Source organism: Leguminivora glycinivorella, chromosome 2 (assembly GCF_023078275.1).
Source record: "Leguminivora glycinivorella isolate SPB_JAAS2020 chromosome 2, LegGlyc_1.1, whole genome shotgun sequence".
NCBI lineage: Eukaryota > Metazoa > Arthropoda > Insecta > Lepidoptera > Tortricidae > Leguminivora > Leguminivora glycinivorella.
In genome coordinates, this window is record NC_062972.1 from 881,337 (window position 1) to 898,824 (window position 17,488).

General features: G+C 35.7%; 2 protein-coding genes across 2 annotated transcripts in view; one reads left to right on the forward strand and one right to left on the reverse strand.

Annotated features, from left to right (window-relative positions):
* LOC125234644 (choline O-acetyltransferase) overlaps positions 1–1,325 on the forward strand; it is a 49,136-nt gene extending 47,811 nt beyond the window's left edge. The window contains 2 exon segments of the mRNA XM_048140979.1: positions 450–647; positions 1,058–1,325. Coding sequence (XP_047996936.1) covers positions 450–647; positions 1,058–1,267 — 408 coding nt within the window. The 3' untranslated portion in view covers positions 1,268–1,325.
* Positions 1,326–9,945: 8,620 nt separating this feature from the next.
* Positions 9,946–17,488, reverse strand: part of LOC125240465 (mitogen-activated protein kinase kinase kinase 4) — a 55,491-nt gene continuing 47,948 nt past the window's right edge. Inside the window, 8 exon segments of the mRNA XM_048148360.1 lie at positions 9,946–10,196; positions 11,548–11,727; positions 12,989–13,089; positions 14,535–14,657; positions 15,078–15,243; positions 15,645–15,700; positions 15,703–15,811; positions 16,721–16,905. Coding sequence (XP_048004317.1) covers positions 10,149–10,196; positions 11,548–11,727; positions 12,989–13,089; positions 14,535–14,657; positions 15,078–15,243; positions 15,645–15,700; positions 15,703–15,811; positions 16,721–16,905 — 968 coding nt within the window. The 3' untranslated portion in view covers positions 9,946–10,148.

Genomic DNA, 17,488 nt, shown 5'->3' on the forward strand with positions numbered 1-17,488 from the left:
TTTTGTTGGTGTCTGACTTATGAGTGTCTGGGTATTTATACTAGTATTCTAATGAATTAAGTAGGTGGATAGCTATTGAAGCCTTAAGTTACGAAATTATAAGAATACTTAATTAACAACCTGTATGTACTTTAGCCGTTGGAGCATTTGTGTGTATTGCACATTTTGATTGTTTATATAACATTTAGTTAATTTAATTCTTACAAAATGTAATTTAATGGATGACTGTTATTGGCCTTCTTATACGTAAGCAGTAGTATGTCTTAGTTATATTTACGGCTGTTGTTATCCTGAATACCAATAAAATAAAATAAGACATATATACTTAATTGAAATTAAAGTTTTCATCTCTGATTGTATCACTATTCAGGTTGTTAGGTTACACATGTCAACTCATCTGTTTTTTTAGTAGGTACAAAACTGGTACAAATGCAGCGATTGCGTTTCAGGAACAGAAGAAACTGGAACTCTTCGACGAAGCAGCGAAGAAGCAGACCGCCATAATGGAAGCCAACATCCTCGGCCGGGGCATAGACAACCATCTTCTAGCGCTGCGAGAAACGGCGCGAGCGCAGGGACCCTTGCCGGACCTCTTCACTGATCCCACCTACAAGTTGATGAACGAATTTAAGCTGAGCACTAGTCAGGTAACACTCTTAAGTGATCACCAGTAGATTGCCTCTTTAATGTTAACGAGAATTGCTTGGGGTGTTTTGATTGATCCCTATCCTTTTTTCACCTGCAGGTGTAAACACATTTCGATTATCACCACTTAATTTGACATAATTGATATATTATATTTTCGACTGTGGATTTCTCCAGGAATTTCTCTAACAACTAAACTCCAATAAACGGATTTCTCAACCGAACCCCTCTGACGTATAAGTTCCTGCTGAAAGGGCTTGAAGATGACACGTTTGTGCCAGGACGCTGGAATTCGCCAGCGATATGCCGAGATGAGGCCATTTCGTGGCGCCTTATTTTTATACATGCCCTTACCGGGTTTCGAATCCCCGATTTTATCTTAAATGTGAATCTCTATTCTATTCTTTTTCAGGTTGCCACCACCACCGACGGCACGTTCATGGGCTACGGAGCGGTCGTCCCCGACGGCTACGGCTGCTGCTACAACCCCAAGAAGGACTCCATCATCTTCTGCATCTCGTCCTTCGTGTCCTCCAGCGTCACCAACACGGAGGCCTTCCGCCAGTCGCTGGAAGAGGCACTGGACTCCATGAAGCTCATGTTCCAACATCGTCAGAATTAAACTGGAGCATAGACTAAATATAAGAAGATCATACCATCCCATACATTAAAATGCGACCGCCTACACCACACATAGATGGCGCCACAAAAATGTCTTGTAGCTTTCGATTATACTTGTAGATGGCGTTAAGTGTCACTTTTGACATAGATTTATGGCTTGAAAGAACGCCAATCTACAAATAATAGATGGCAACCAGGCATTTTTTTGTGGCGCCATCTATGTGTGGTGTAGTGTATGCGTGTTCTTAGGAGGTCCCATTTTAATGTATGGGATGGTATGATCTTATATTTATGGCTGGAGATTCTACTTCAGTACTATCGCTGCTCAGAAGCGCTGAAGAGTGAGGTGGTCTCTAAGAGATTAGTTGTATCAAAGGTGGGTTTAGAAATGTTGTGCATGGGAAAAATGATATGTTTGGGGTTGGGATGTCGATGGGTTTTAGAATGTTGTAGGAAAATGTAATAAAAGCGTGGAAATTATCGAGGGTGTTCTTTTTATTGATAAAACTTTTGCAAAATTAATTATTTTTAATATATTAAAATGGAGAAGAACAGTAGTTGCAAATGTTTGTAAACATATTTGTAATGCGCTGCGTTTGTCATGAACTCAATTAATTAAACAAAGTTAAATAAATCTAAAAAATAATCAGTGTCTGACATGTTTGTATTGGAGAAATATTAAAAAGTTTATGAAAAATATAAAATTGAAGTTGGTCGCTTTTTAAGCGATATTTTCAATGTTTAATGAAAGTTTAAGAAATTATCAACTTTATTCCGTATGTAATACGCACATAGGTAGTTATAAGAAATTGATTAAAGGGTAATGGAACTAAAACATATCAAAAATATTGTCCTAAAATATAGTTGTAATATTAGCTTTTAATGCTTACAATTTTTATGTAATATGCTCTAGGCACCCGTATAATCTAGTTCAATTTGTTAAATAAATTCAAATTTATTTAGTAAATATCCAAAAAATATCAGAGTACCTACCTTTTATATTATTCACTTATTTTAAATTGCAAAGGCGTATCTGTGAACAGTAGAAATTATATACAATGTGATGGATAGAAGGATTTTTAAATACAAAAACAAATATATGAAACTCACGTTATCCGCTTTTTAAGCGATTTTTTGAAAGTTTAAAAACATACATATTTTATCATAATTAAGTTACAAAATGTTTAAATTGTTCTGTATTTAATACGCGCATTTGTGTAAATGTAAGAAACAATTAATAAATTTAGGGAACTAAAACATATCAAAAAATTGTCCTTAAAATGTAATTGTAAATGTTCTAATGCTTACAAAATTTGTGTAAAATGTTCTAGTCATAAAATCTCTAGTCAATTTGTTGAATGCAAAATCCAAATATACTTACTTAGTGCATAAGTAGAAATATACGTATGTAATGTTTAATGCTAATATAGCAAATCCACCATAAAAAAACACCATAGAGTTTATATGCTTAAAAAACTATTTAAAAATATCTTTACCTGTTTTGAGACTTTTTAGATATATTTTATACACTCGTTGTTATTTGCCCTTACATGCACGTGCTGATGATTATTATGAGTAAAATTCTTTATTGAAATGGAAACATTCCAAAGATTTTGTACCATAATCGTAGGTATACCTACTATATTGCATTTATGTTGCATTCGATGCACATATCATTTATTGCAAAAAAATGTATTTTCTTATACCCAGTCACTAGAGTATTAAGATGCATTACCTATACATTTGTTATCCTCTAAATAAAAAAAATATTGATTATTTTAAAAAATTGAGCACTATACACCATATAACCTTATATATTTAGCCAAAATTTTACGTACAGCTTTTAAAGCTAAAATTAGGTTATATTTTGAATGCAATTTTTACGCACATATAAGTGCTTTAAAAACATTTTCTGGTCTATAAAGGTATGTAATGGTATTAAATAAAAATACATTCTTAAAGTGTAAAAATTGATAATTTGTATTGAAATCATAAATTATTTTAAAGGAATTGTACAACTATATTTAGAAGCATTCTTTAACGGATTGAAATGTTATATTAATTTTGTTTATTATAGTATTAAAAATAATAAACACTATGGATAATTTATTGACGTAGATTTAATATTAAATTGAAAATACAATTGAATGTTAATCGTAGTTCTAGCATGGTAATTTTAATGTAACTTATACATATCAAATGTCAACGATCATGTTAGACATGACCAAGAATATCAAAAACATATCGATTAGTTGTAATTGAAACGGATACATATCAAAATGTCCTAAAATATAAGATTTGTAGTTCTAAGTGAATGTTAAAAATAGTTATATTGTTGTAATATAGATGTCTCTCTTGCTGTACAATAAGAGTATAATTATGTGCACAACGCCATCTTGTGTTGGGTAGAGTGATTAATTAGAATATTGTTGAACGATCTCATTGTTTCATTATTGATATTATGAAATATAAACAAAATTTTATTATAGATATTTATTATTTACTTTGTGATAATGATAGCCTGTTAAGTCATTTCAGTATTTTTTACAATAACGATATTTTTTGAGTTAGGTATATTGTTTAAATATATGATCTTATTTTATTATGGGTTTAACAAATGCTAACAATATATCGCGAATCCAATTATTATTTTAGTAAATATTAAATACAAATTAAAATAATATTTCCACGTATATAGACCATTAGCGACATCAAGTAATGTCAACGCTTAGTTTGCAATACTACGTACCCCTGAATTACAATTTTGAAACGTAGTCCATTTGATTGTATTATTACTTACAATAAAAAAAATCAGAAGTTGTTTAAAATAAAGAATCTATAGGTACGTGTCTATCTTAAATAACAAGAACAAAATTATAGAAATAGTGTACCTACACGTTACTACCCCCATTTTGTACCAAAACTCTGCAATTGTGTAGGTATGCACACGAGTTCTAAAGAAATATGAGACACCTTACTACCTACTTACTATTACTTATATACATTAAAAAACAAACTTTTGGGACTCGTGAGCAAGCAACAGTATATCCTAAAAAAATCCCATTTTATAAAATGGAAGTTGTACACGGACTTTAATTGTAGATCCACTTCTAGCTCATTTTATGCTGGACATGGCATACCTTAACTATGACGTGTCCAGTATAAAATGAGCTAGATGTGGATCAACAATTAAAGCCCGTGACCTGACCGTACAAAAAACGGTCTTCTAAAAAGATTTACAAGATTGTGATTGAGACGGCTTCAATGTCTTAATAAAATTATAGCACTTGTTGATTGTTCGTTAGTTGTAGAACTAAGTTTATTAGAGTGATACAGTCAGCAGCAAAACTAACACAGCCGTATGCGAATAACGCAAGATCCTTATCATATCATGTCTATTTCCAACCCACTATAATTTGGATCTTTTTAAATCAAGAGTGAATAGACATTTTTTGGGTAAACATGCTTCATCTTAGACTGCATCGGCACTTTTCATCAGGTGAGATTGTGGTCAAATGGTTTACCTGTTCCTCATAAGCAGTGATCGGGGATTTGGATGCCACACCGCGGGATATCAAGTAGAAACAGTGATATGGATATGCCTTCCGGCCCGTGATAATTTTTCTTATTTCTTAGTAGACAAATGATCAGACGGATCGCCTGATGGTAAATAACTACCGTAGCTCATAAAAAATGAGGTTACAAGTAACTGATCGAAAAATAAACGCAATTCACGTGTAGGTAATAATATTTATAATATAAACGATATTGAATAGGCAAGTTTAGCAAATGTTGGTTATGATATAGGGAAATAGGAATGATTATATAAAAATAATGAAATTGTACAAAAATGTAGGTATTATTTACGTGTAATATTAAAAAAAGTAAAACTTTCTTTGTCACTAAGAAAATTACTGTTTTAATTTTGCACTAAATTATTTATCTATAATAAAGTGAAATATAAAGTTGTATACGCATATTTGATTGGAAGAAAAATAAATTCAGCACTTTCAGCAGTAATAACAATGATGATTTGATGTCGCATTTAAAACATTGACCCGTAATAGCAATAAATTGATAATGTAAAGGTAGGTACATAATATTATTATAAAAAAAACTGTCTTTTTTCTAACCACATAAAGCCTGGAATGGCTGGAATCCCGCGTCGTGTCCATACTAGCATAATGTTTAAGTACATTCACTCCGTGTGGCATCCAAATCCCCGATCACTGCTCATAAGAAAAAAATATCCAAATATGAGGTTAGCAATAGGTACTTATTGAGATCATTTTGATAATCTCGCCTAACGACTTTTGTTGCTGACTTTACTAACTTACATAGAGTACGTAAGTATATCAAAAGCTTAAAATATAATTGTTAGATTTGTTAGGCTTTACTGTAGATTCCCTATTGGATGATCAGTCATACCACTGTAATAATTTGAGTGTATGTATATTTTGTAACCTAATGTTGAATAATGACCAGTATTTTGCCGAGTTGTTGTTTTGACAACAAACCATTGAAACTGTTGAAGCATATATGGTTACTGTTTATTTATTTTAGTATTTTTATGTGTCAGGAGGCAAACGAGCAGACAGGTCACGTGATGGTAAGCGATCACTGCCGCCCATGGACACCCGAAACACTAGAAGTGTTGGAGGTGCGTTGCCGGCCTTTAAGATGGGTGTACGCTCTTTTCTTGAAGGTCGTATCTTCACATTAGAGGTTATAAAATATCAGATCCTCTATCTCTGACTGTTCCTTAGTCTAGATAAGTTCACCAGTACCTGTGCGTGAGCGGCAGGGGAGACTGGGGACAGTTGTTACATAAATAAAATAATCCTTTTTAAGATATTGACTTTGGTTTTAACCTTTTGAACGCTTTGCCTCGTCAAAATGTGGCCTACACGTCAATACTCTATTAGTAAATAACGAAAATAAACCTTACCTGTCAGCAGGGCAATTATTGCTTTGACAGCGACCGCCATAGCAACTAACAACTGGCCTCGTGGGCACGACAGCACACGAAGCATTTAGGTGTTCTTGGCGGTCAAAGTGTTAAATGTTCATAAATTGTAAGCTTTCCCAAAGGTTGTCTGAATTTGCTTTATTGTTAAATACAACCTTTGTCTTATTGCTTTGTTATATTTTGAAATACTTGTATTAAAGTACTTCCACTTGAGAAAGGTTTATTTAATTTATTTTGGCAGATTTATCAGTTTTTGTACTTATTTTAGGGTATCAAATGTCCCCAGTCTCCCTAAGCGATTAGCATTTATGTTAGCGCAAGTAACTAAACATATCAGTAGATTGTATGTCCAATGTCAATTGAATGTTGCTCTCAATAAATATTACTGACGAATAAGAGTTTCATTTCGCGTCGTCACAGCTGCATGCGTTCGTGACCAACAAAATGGTCCCGACGGAAGACCAGTGCTGACCCTCGGGTTAGCATTTTATGCTGAGTCGGGACCATTTCGTGGTAACTTATATGTTTAATTTATTTTATTTGCTGTTTCTGTTTTCTTACTTGTGTATTTTGTAGTTATCACGAATAAATAATTGATTGATTGATTGATTTACTAAGTCGGTATATAATATGGGCCATTTTTTTCAAAGTTGTCCACCCCACTTTTTTTGTAACATGGGTATTTTTTACGCGATTAATACTCAGAAACGCGAGCTCTTTCGATCCTGATAGGAGAAAAAAAAAGTCCCAAGATTTCCATACATGTCACTTTTTTCGAACCTTCCATTCCGTTACCGCCATACAAAATGTATGGAAAAATGGTAACGGAATGGGTACGTAAATGCATGCTGTTCCTTTAAAAACACAAAAAAATATGTACCTTGGGACACTGTATTTTTTCTCCTATTAGAATTGAAAGAGCTCGCGATTCTGAGTGGAAACCACATAAAAATTTCCAAATCCAAAAAAATTGGGGTGGACAACTTTGAAAAAAATGTATTAAATACAGGGTGAAATAAAAAGGACCGTTCATACTTTTCATAGTGATTTTTGAGGTCACAATGAACAATTTTTTGTTATGGGACCTAGCGCTTATAAATGATATAAGGTGTATATGGCAATAAAAGACAACATACACATTATCGATGATTTATTACTCCTTAATCGTCCAAGATAAAACAACTATATACATATAACAATTTACGTCTAACAACATAATACGTCATCCCCTAAAATAATGTGACGTAACTAAATCAGAGATTTATCATAAATGTATTTTATTAAAAAATATGTAAACAGTGCTGGCCTTACATTTTTGGTAAGAATTAAATTTCACATAAAACTAATAATATAATGGCTACAAATGTACAAAACATTGAATTTTATCCGGTCTAAAATATGTTGAATTTCTTTATTATTTTATAAATTGAAATAGATATCATACACGAACGAAAAAACGGCAAGGCCCACTGGTGGCCGAGCCGGGAAACGAACCCGGGTCTTCAGCTTACGCGGCTAACGTCTTTACCACTAGACCACACGCCCGCCACCAGTGGGCCTTGCCTCTTTTTTTTTTCTTTCGTGTATGATATCTATTTCAATTTATAATCTATATATTATAGTAGTGTGACTACTTGAAAAAAGAACAAATAAAAAAAAATCAGTAAAATAATTTGATTTGTTCTCTAGTTGTTCTTTATTATTGTTTATACTTATATTTAAAAATGAGATAATTAACTATAATGACACCATTGAGACCTATCAAATACACCTATTGATTATTCATAAAAATATTACTATTATAAAAATTAATCATCATCATAAAAATCAAGTCCATTGCAATAAAAAATATAAAAAGCAACTTCAAATGCATGTATTTATTATACTTCCGCTTAAGTAGTTTTAAAATACATATAAAAAACCACAGGTGTTACTCATAGAATCAAAGTTTTGTTCACTCCGTTTGTGACAGCTGTCGTGAAGTGACCTGTAGGTACAGTTAAAAACTCTTTCCATTGTATTTAACGCCTCCATTATATAATATACTAGCTTTTGACCGCGGCTTCGCTCGCGTTAGAAAGAGACAAAAAGTAGTCTATGTCACTCTCCATCCCTTCAACTATCTCCACTCAAAAAATCAGGACAATTCGTCGCTCCGTTTTGCCGTGAAAACTGGACAAACAAAAGAACCACACACTTTCCCATTTATAATATATAATATATTGCAGCGTTTCTTTTTAGACATATTCCTAAGTCATTTTCTTAATTACAAAATTTTTAAAATTTTCATAAAATAGTGAATACTCAATTTTTTTCATATCTCTCAAGCTGCAAGGTAGGTAGGTAAAAAATATGCTATAAAAAGATAATGGAAATCACAAAACATTGGTCGTATTTTATAAAAACGGGGGTAAAATCACTCAATTATAGTATTTCTTGACTAGATAAATTTAGCTAAAATTGCTATGTAACAGTACTTATTACATTTAGCTACATGGCAAACTATCATCTTCTTCAGTATTAGGTTTGTTTTTTATCATGCAGAAACGTCTGCGAGCGATATTACATATTTTATAAATTCACACCTCCGGCAGGACTCGAACCTGCGACCTCTGGCTTTGCCTTCTGGTTTTTTAAATATTCAGTATTAGATTTTTTTTGTCTACTTGAAGCCTGAAAAAGTGTTATAAAATGTATCAACTATTTATGATCGTCAGATATACTATTAAAGCACAATATAAGCCACCAACTTGTTCTATGCGACTAGGCCGGATTGAGTTACTCTAAGGGTAAAATGTGTAATTTTCCAACAAAACGCCCCACTTTGTTGCTTGCCATGACTTTTTTTAAATTAATTTATTACAGGAAACATATTACACAAATCATGCTTTAAATCTTCGCTAAACTGCATAGCCGTTTGTGGGCGAATAGAGACACTCTTTTAACCCCCGACGCAAAAACGACGGGGTGTTATAAGTTTGACGTGTCTGGCTGTGTGTGTGTGTGTGTCTGTCTGTCTGTCTGTCTGTGCGTGTGTGTGTGTCTGGCATCGTAGCTCCCGAACGGATGAACCGATTTCGATTTAGTTTTTTTTTGTTTGAAAGCTGAGTTAATCGGGAGTGTTCTTAGCCATGCGCGGTCGCGGTCGGGGGTTTTTTCAAAATTTTAATTTTGTGGTTATGTTATTACATTTTATTGACCGGTTAATCATATAAAAATACAAGCAAATCTCGTTTTTATGATAACCGATAAATTGGGACGTTTCACTAAACTTCTACACAAATAATCTACAGTCTAACCCTTAGAAACTTTTTGTTCTTATGATTACAGTAGGCTTACCACATGATTGCCGCGAGAGTATGTCGCCGCGAGGTAGACTACCCGTCCTTATGTCATTAATACTCTTAGAAGAAGACGTGATCTATCTCGCGGCAATCATGTGCTAAGCCTACAGGTATAAAGCCAATTTATAAGAGCTAATACAAATGGAATGAAAACGTCTAAGTACGATGCGACACATTTGTCACTCGCAATACATAAGTTTGTAATAATATAATAAACGATAGTTTATGTATAGTATAATATAATAAACATAGACATTTTCGTCTTCGGTTACCGCGATAGTTATTCATGAAATAAAACTATGGAAACGGATTAAATCGCGTATAATGAATTTAAAATACACGCGTTCGTCACCCGTTGACCACGAACGCTGTAAAGAGTTCGAAACGTCGGGATGTATTTTAAATTCATTATACGCGATTTAATCCGTTTCCATAGTTTTATTTCATAGACATTTTCATTCATTCATCCATTCGTGCCAGTTCTTCATATTCTTGATCAAAACTCGAGCTGTCAAAATGAAAATCAGTCCCTATACACTCCCCTTGTCACCAAAGTCGTCCTTATAGATTTATAGGAACTTTCCGGGCTGGCATTCGAAACATTCGTCATTTTTCACCTGAAATAAACAAATCAGTTTCAAACACCCACGATTTTATATGAAGGTGAATAAACTAGTAAAGCTTCAGTGCCACTCTTGGCAAATAAGGGGTTTGAAACTGTGACATTGCTGTTATTGCCATGATTACGGTACGACACCCCGGGAAGAGTCACGCTGGTTTTATGCAAAATTATGCTACTGAAATTATGAAATGTGTTTGTAGGCGGCAATTTAAGGAAAGGGCTTGTTAACACCAGAAAAATGCGTGTTTGCATAGTTTAAGTAGCATAAAAGTAAATAAATCCGTTTATTTCAGACAACATATGGTCCAAACAGTACAATTAAAATAAATAAATCACAGTTCAAAAATACATAATTTAGCAGCAATTTCAAAAATTAAATTAAAATTAAAATTATATTTGCGACAATATTGACATTTTTTTTTCTGTTTATACTATAGCATAAAAAGATAAAATCATAAAACTCACAGATTAAATAAAACCAGCATACAACCAGCGTGACTCAGGGGACCGTAACCATGGCAATAACAGGCAAGAAAAAGTTGATTCACTGAACCCTAAAATCACTGTCATAGTGTGCGTATGTGGTATACGTAGTCAACCAATTGGAACCCTAGGCTACTCCACAACCAGTACTTAAAAATGACAAGCAGTACTTAAACAAAGGATACTATAGACTAGACAGCCAAATAATAATACCACTACCGAACGAGATGGTCACATACAAATTATAATAAGAGTGACAGAGAGCAAAATGTTATTTTTTGTCTTTGTCATAGTTTCACTTTTCCGCCGTTGCCACAAACGAGTTTGTGGCAAACAATAAGGACGTGACTTGTCAAGCTTATTATCCGCCCAAATTACGTAGGTTGTTTATGGTAAACTGTCAGCCATTTTTAAAGTGATTCTTAAATTCGCTCCATTATTCTATATCTGTCCCTTACGGGTGTACGCTTGCGTCAAGTCTATAGTATCCTTCGTCTGAGCAAGCAGTAAGAGATTTCTTACAATCTGATTTATAACGTCACTATCTCACTATGACATAGTTCTACAGTGGCCTAGCGTTCCAATTGGTTGACTAAGATACAAGTACAAATTAGAAACGTGACCGACGGACATAGTAGCACCATAAGGGTTCCTTTTGTACCTTTTTGGTACGGAACCCTAATAAGTATAGAAGTAGGTAAGTATGGTATGTGGTCCTTAAACATAAGACACAGTTTTTGGCATATCCGGGGCCAATCCCTTTTGGCTACCAACTTTATACTCCCTTGTTTGAAATACGGTCGGTGGCAAACAAGGATACGGTCGACCTGATAGTAAGCAGTCCACGTAGCCTATGAGCTTACCATGAGAAAGTGGTGTAACTTGAGCGCCTCAGCCTTCGGCCTCTTGTCGGGGTCGTGTGTTAGACAGAGCAAGCAGAACTGTTGTCCCTCTTCAGAGAGTGTCTCGTGTATGTGCGGTCGGCCTCCCATGCCGACTACGAACATTATTTGGTAGTTGCTATCGTACTCGAAGAATGGTCGCTGTAACAGGTCAATCAGTTTTGTTTTTAATCCGCTAAATAAGCCATTTTAGTCAGTGAATAGAACACCTTTATTTTTAACCCTGACGCAAAAACGACGGGGTGTTATAAGTTTGTCGTGTTTGTCTGTCTGTCTGTCTGTGTGTGTGTCTGTTTGGGGCATCGTAGCTCCCGAACGGATGAACCGATTTAGATTTAGTTTTTTTTGTTTGAAAGTTGAGTTAGTGGAGAGTGTTGTTAGCCAATTTAGCCATGTTTCATGAAAATCGGTCCACTATGTCGCGGTCGGGGGTTTTTTTTTTCAAAATTTTATTTTATTGTATAGGTTATGTAGGCTTTCTCTGGCTCTATTGAGTATAAAACAAAATGACTAACCTAATGTTAGATGTTCAGAAAGTCCTCAAAGACGTAACACGTAGTACGCAACGAATATGCTGGGATAGTTAAAGCGCGAATTATATTGCAATACACCTTTGTTACCGTAATAACCACAAAATTACAATTTGAAAAAAAAAACCATGACCGCGATATAGTGGACCGATTTTCATGAAACATGGCTAAGAACACTCCCGACTAACTCAAGTTTCAAACAAAAAAAAAACTAAATCTAAATCGGTTCATCCGTTCGGGAGCTACGATGCCACAGATAGACACACAGACAGACAGACAGACAGACAGACAGACAGACAGACAGACAGACAGACAGACAGACAGACAGACAGACAGACAGACAAACAGACAAACAGACAAACAGACAGACATACAGACACGTCAAACTTAAAACACCCCGTCGTTTTTGCGTCGGGGTTAAAAATAAAGGTGTTCTATTCACTGACTAAAATGGCTTATTTAGCGGCGAGGAATCGATGAATCATGAAAAGGACGCATGAACAAAAATTGTCATAGCAACACTATAATGCGCTCGTTTTAGAATATAATGAGAAATAAAGCAGAGATAACTTATTTTTTTTTAGTATACGTAATTGTTAACAATGTAAATAAATAAATAATTATTATAGGACATTATTTCACAGACTGACTCGGTCCCACGGTAAGCCCAAGAAGGCTTGTGTTGTGGATACTCAGACAACGATATATATAATATACAAATACTTATATACATAGAAAACATCCATGACTCAGGAACAAATATCTGTGCTCATCACACAAATAAATGCCCTTACCGGGATCCAAACCCGGAACCGCGGTTTAGCAGGCAGAGTCACTACCTAGGCCAGACCGGTCGTAAAAAGATAGATTACCTTGCCAGAAGCCATTTCCGTGACGACGCAGCCGAGCGACCAAATGTCTGTAGCGCGCCCGTGCCCGTCAGATTTCATGAACACCTCGGGCGCCATATATGCTGCGTAGAAATAAAAAGTTTTCACTTTCAGTGTTACCAATATATGTGTGTACATAGTACACAAACAAATACATAGTGCATTCAAGATACTCATGTTTTATTTAAATAATTGCTATGCATGTTTTATGTTATGTAACTAAACATAAAGTTTTCTAAAAACTAAGCGCTTATCGCACGGCGATTTTCACTACAATTTTAGGCTTTCAAATCATACATACAACAAACTCGTGCCATATTGGCTACGTGCACGACAATTACGCCCACTACCATGTGAACCTGAAGTGGAAAATGTCAAAAACTGACATGTAAACAAACATTATATTTTAACGATTTTTCGTTAATTTTAAATACATCGAATAACAAGAGCTACTATTTCAAGTGTAATTTAGGTAGATAGATTATAAAGACATGGATATAATACCAAAAATCAGTTTCCAAAGGCATTACTCACGGTATAAACTTCCAACCCCAGACTACAGAAAAAGTCAATAAATTGGTGCTGGCAGGGCATATAAGGAATCTTGAAGAACATAGGAGTAATGGTACAAGTTCTTCGAGTTAGTGATATGATATTCGCTAAACCTCCGTCCCGTTAATGCCATATAAAACAAATCTAAACGTAAGTACCTAGTCATGTCCGCGGCCGCAGAAATATTCGACACGGGCCTATTCCCAGGCTAGGCCTGAATCTTTAAGCATAATCTTTTACGGTAGGATAAATACTAACAGCGTATTGAACAAAGGTAAACAAAGCTTAAATATAATTATAATGTTTACGTAATTAATATTAATATTTATTATAATGTTTTGTTTTGACATGTCACTTACGTTTTCTTTTCACCGTAGCTATCCATTTAGTTCTTTGATCCAATTTCCAGTGTGCTCTAAGAAACGCATAGAACGTGCAACGACTATTTATGCCATTATTTTTACAATTAACAACGAAACAACATTGATGCCCCATATCAAACATTACACATTGTATTATATTTTATGAGTTTTGATAGATGACAACCACAATCAGTGTCGATTTTGACCACCGCAAGCACTGCGATCGCTTTGCTTACCCCCTCCATGCACTTCGCACGAAGCCAATAACCACATCTCGGACACTGGCGATCAAATATATGAAAGAGGCGTTTTGCTAGCACACATTCTAAGCTCGTGTAGGTAAACGCGTAACCTGCTTGTGTGAGTGAGATATGGCAGGTCGACTGTTTGCGTTTTTAACAGGCGGTAACTGTGAGGTAACCGAGAGGGGGTGGGCGACACTTTCAGCAGGGACCGGGAGTGGCCATACTGTACGATAGTAGTCTTTATTATACTGTGATATAACCGTAAGCAGTAACGTTATGTATTAAATGAGTACGCCTAAAATTTCCAGTTTCGCAGTCTCATTTTAAAATGGCGGATGTTTGATATTTAAAAATGCAGTCTATATTTACCTTGTGTTCCGACGTAACCCTGCAGCTCTCCCGCTGCAGTGGTGGTTGCGCGGATCTTGACCGCGCACCCGAAATCACCCAGCTTCAGGCAATGGCCTTCGTTCATCAGGAATATATTGCCACCTAAAAGATAATTTTGTATAAGTTAGAATTTAATTAATTGGAAAAAACTGTCAGTCACTATAAACGCTTTCGCTAAATATTGTATGGAAAGTTCCATATACTTTTATTGCATGACACGACTGTGGTTGATGCAACACCCTTAGTCAATCCTGTCAACTTCTGAAGGTGGCATTTGCTTCTAGACAGGCATAGTCCCATGTAGACTAATTATAGGGAAAGGTTATAATGATATCGTTATCCTGTCTTATTGTCGAGAAGTTTTTACCGAAGAAATATTACAAATTCAAGATCTTATCTGATCGGCGAGAAGCAAAATTTCATGGATAATCAAAGCAAATAAAGTTACTTTCGATTTAAATCTGTTTAACTAATTGCTTTTATCCAAAAAAAATCGTGTTTCGAGAACAAGTTTACACTCACTTTTAATATCCCTATGTGCTATGTTCCTCGCATGCAACTCTGAAACCGCGCTGAGTAGTTGCGCCGTGTACCGCCGGACCGTCTGTTCAGGTAGCGCGCCTGATGTAGCTATGAGGGTCTCCAGAGACCCTTCCACGCATAGCTCCATGAAGATCAACATTTCCTCCTAGGAATATGAAAATAAATGTTATTATTCGGTTTTATATTCTTGCTAGGATCAGAATTTAGTTTGTCATAGTCTCACAAATTAAAACCTTATATTGGCAGGGTCGCCTTTTTTACAAGTTGTTGTGGTCAACTGAATTTATCATTCACTGATTCGTGGTGAAGATCATGATCATTTGTCATGATAAAATGCTGCTAGTATTTAAGACATTAGTACCGCAATAAATGAGGGTTTGTACCTAAAGTACCCTTAGCTCGTTGACCGCTCGCTACATGACCCTAAGGTCAGCAACAGCAATGTTTTACTTTTTTCATCATCCTTGTGTTATCCCGGCATTCGCCACGGCATGGGAGCCTGGGGTCCTGATTCTTAACTATGATTGGTTTACGACAGCCACTTACCCTATGAACCTCTATCCCGTAGTACCGCACTAGGTGTGGATGCTGCGCCCCCTCAGTACCCGCAGCTCGTTGGCCGCGCGCTGCATGGCGCGCCGGTCGCCCGCGGCGATGCTGACTTCCTTCATGGCGAGGAGTTGACCCGTTTCTGTGTTGACTACAGTGTACACCTAAAATAGAAAGTTTAAATATGAAAGCTATTGAAACTAGTACAGATGTAATTTGAAATATTTTTCTTTCATATTTTTACGAAAACGTTCGTATTTGTCATGCTACTCGTAGATCAGACAATGTCAGTACTTCTTATACTAAAATTTAATAGCAGTAGACTTTACTCTTAGTGTTGTGTTCCTGCCGGTGAGTAAGCGCGTTTTCACATTATCCGATCCGATATCGGATGTAGGACCCATATCCCATTGGATTGTTTCCATTAAAATCTTTCCGGCATCTGATATCGGATCGGATAATGACCCTCGCCGCGCGACGAGTTGCCGAGAGCTTGTCATTGTTTCGTCCATTTGTTAGTCGTATACCTCGAAATCAAAAAATCCTTGTAGCTTTTCACCTATTCGCGTTTCGCCGCGATCTCAAAATTTCTGAACCGATTTTTTTTCTTGTAGTATGATTTTTGGTCGCCAATTACAATGGTGTATAAAATTCATAGTATATTTACTTCCCTGCCTTTCTTCACTTTAGTCGCTTTTCACCTCAATAGATATTTGTTTGTAATGCGTTATTAGATATCGTGATTTTTCCTTCAAGCACTTTACCTTTATAGTTTTGTTTTGTAAATGCATTTCGCATTTGTAGTTTTTCTCCTGGTTATATAACCTCGTAATGCATATCACTGATATTACCAGGATATTACTAATAAAATATTATTAATGCAAATGTTGATGTTGATATATGTCGTACCACGTATTATATCCCAGTGAACCCCAGTAAAACCCAGGTAAAATGAGTACGACTAACAAATGGTTTCGTCGACCGTCGCGGCCGATTGTCCGCGTATTTCGTTCGAACTTTGTACAGCATGGTGTCTTGAGATTTGATTTTAATTTATTTGTAACAAAACTGACCTTGCCAAAAGTCCCAGCGCCAATTTTCAATCCACGCTGCCACTTGAAGGTGACCTGTCTAACCCTCGGCTCGTAACTCGTGACAGCGGGCTCCGCCACTCGGCCCACCGCCTTCATAGAACGCAGGGCCGCGTCGCGGGACAAATCTAGTTTCTTTATCGCTTCCATCACGCTTCTAGTGCGTGCTGAAAAAAGAACAAATAAAAATTTCACAATTTAAGCCAAAAATACGATAAATTAAAACCGAAAAAATTACACATATGAAAGAAAATGTGACCAAGGCCTCCAGTGCCTGAGGCTGGAATCGAACCAGCGTACCCTGCAATCGCGGCAGATGCCTATTTCCGCTCGGCCACCCAGGTCACAGCTGCTGAGGTCGAAATTATCTCTCATATGAGTAATATATATAGTGGTGTGACTACTTTAAGATAGCACAAGTTGAAATATTTGCAATAGAATATAATTTGACTTGTGTTAATTAGAAGAAAAAAAAACGATAGTTTTTTTCTAAAAGAATGAGGATCATTATAGGTCGGGTCACAAATCGGATGCATGAAACTTTGATTGTGTGAGTGACAACTGCATCAGTATGCAATTTATAAAGGCAAAGGAATATAGACTTCTCACTTTTAACTGGGTTCAATGTTGTATCATTTCTAATACCTTAACAGTTGCGGCAAGAGTTTATAGTGAGCTATAATGCATGCTTGAGGAATGCCGAGATCCGTCGTCGCACCAAGGTGCAAGACGTGGGTTTCGTTATTATCA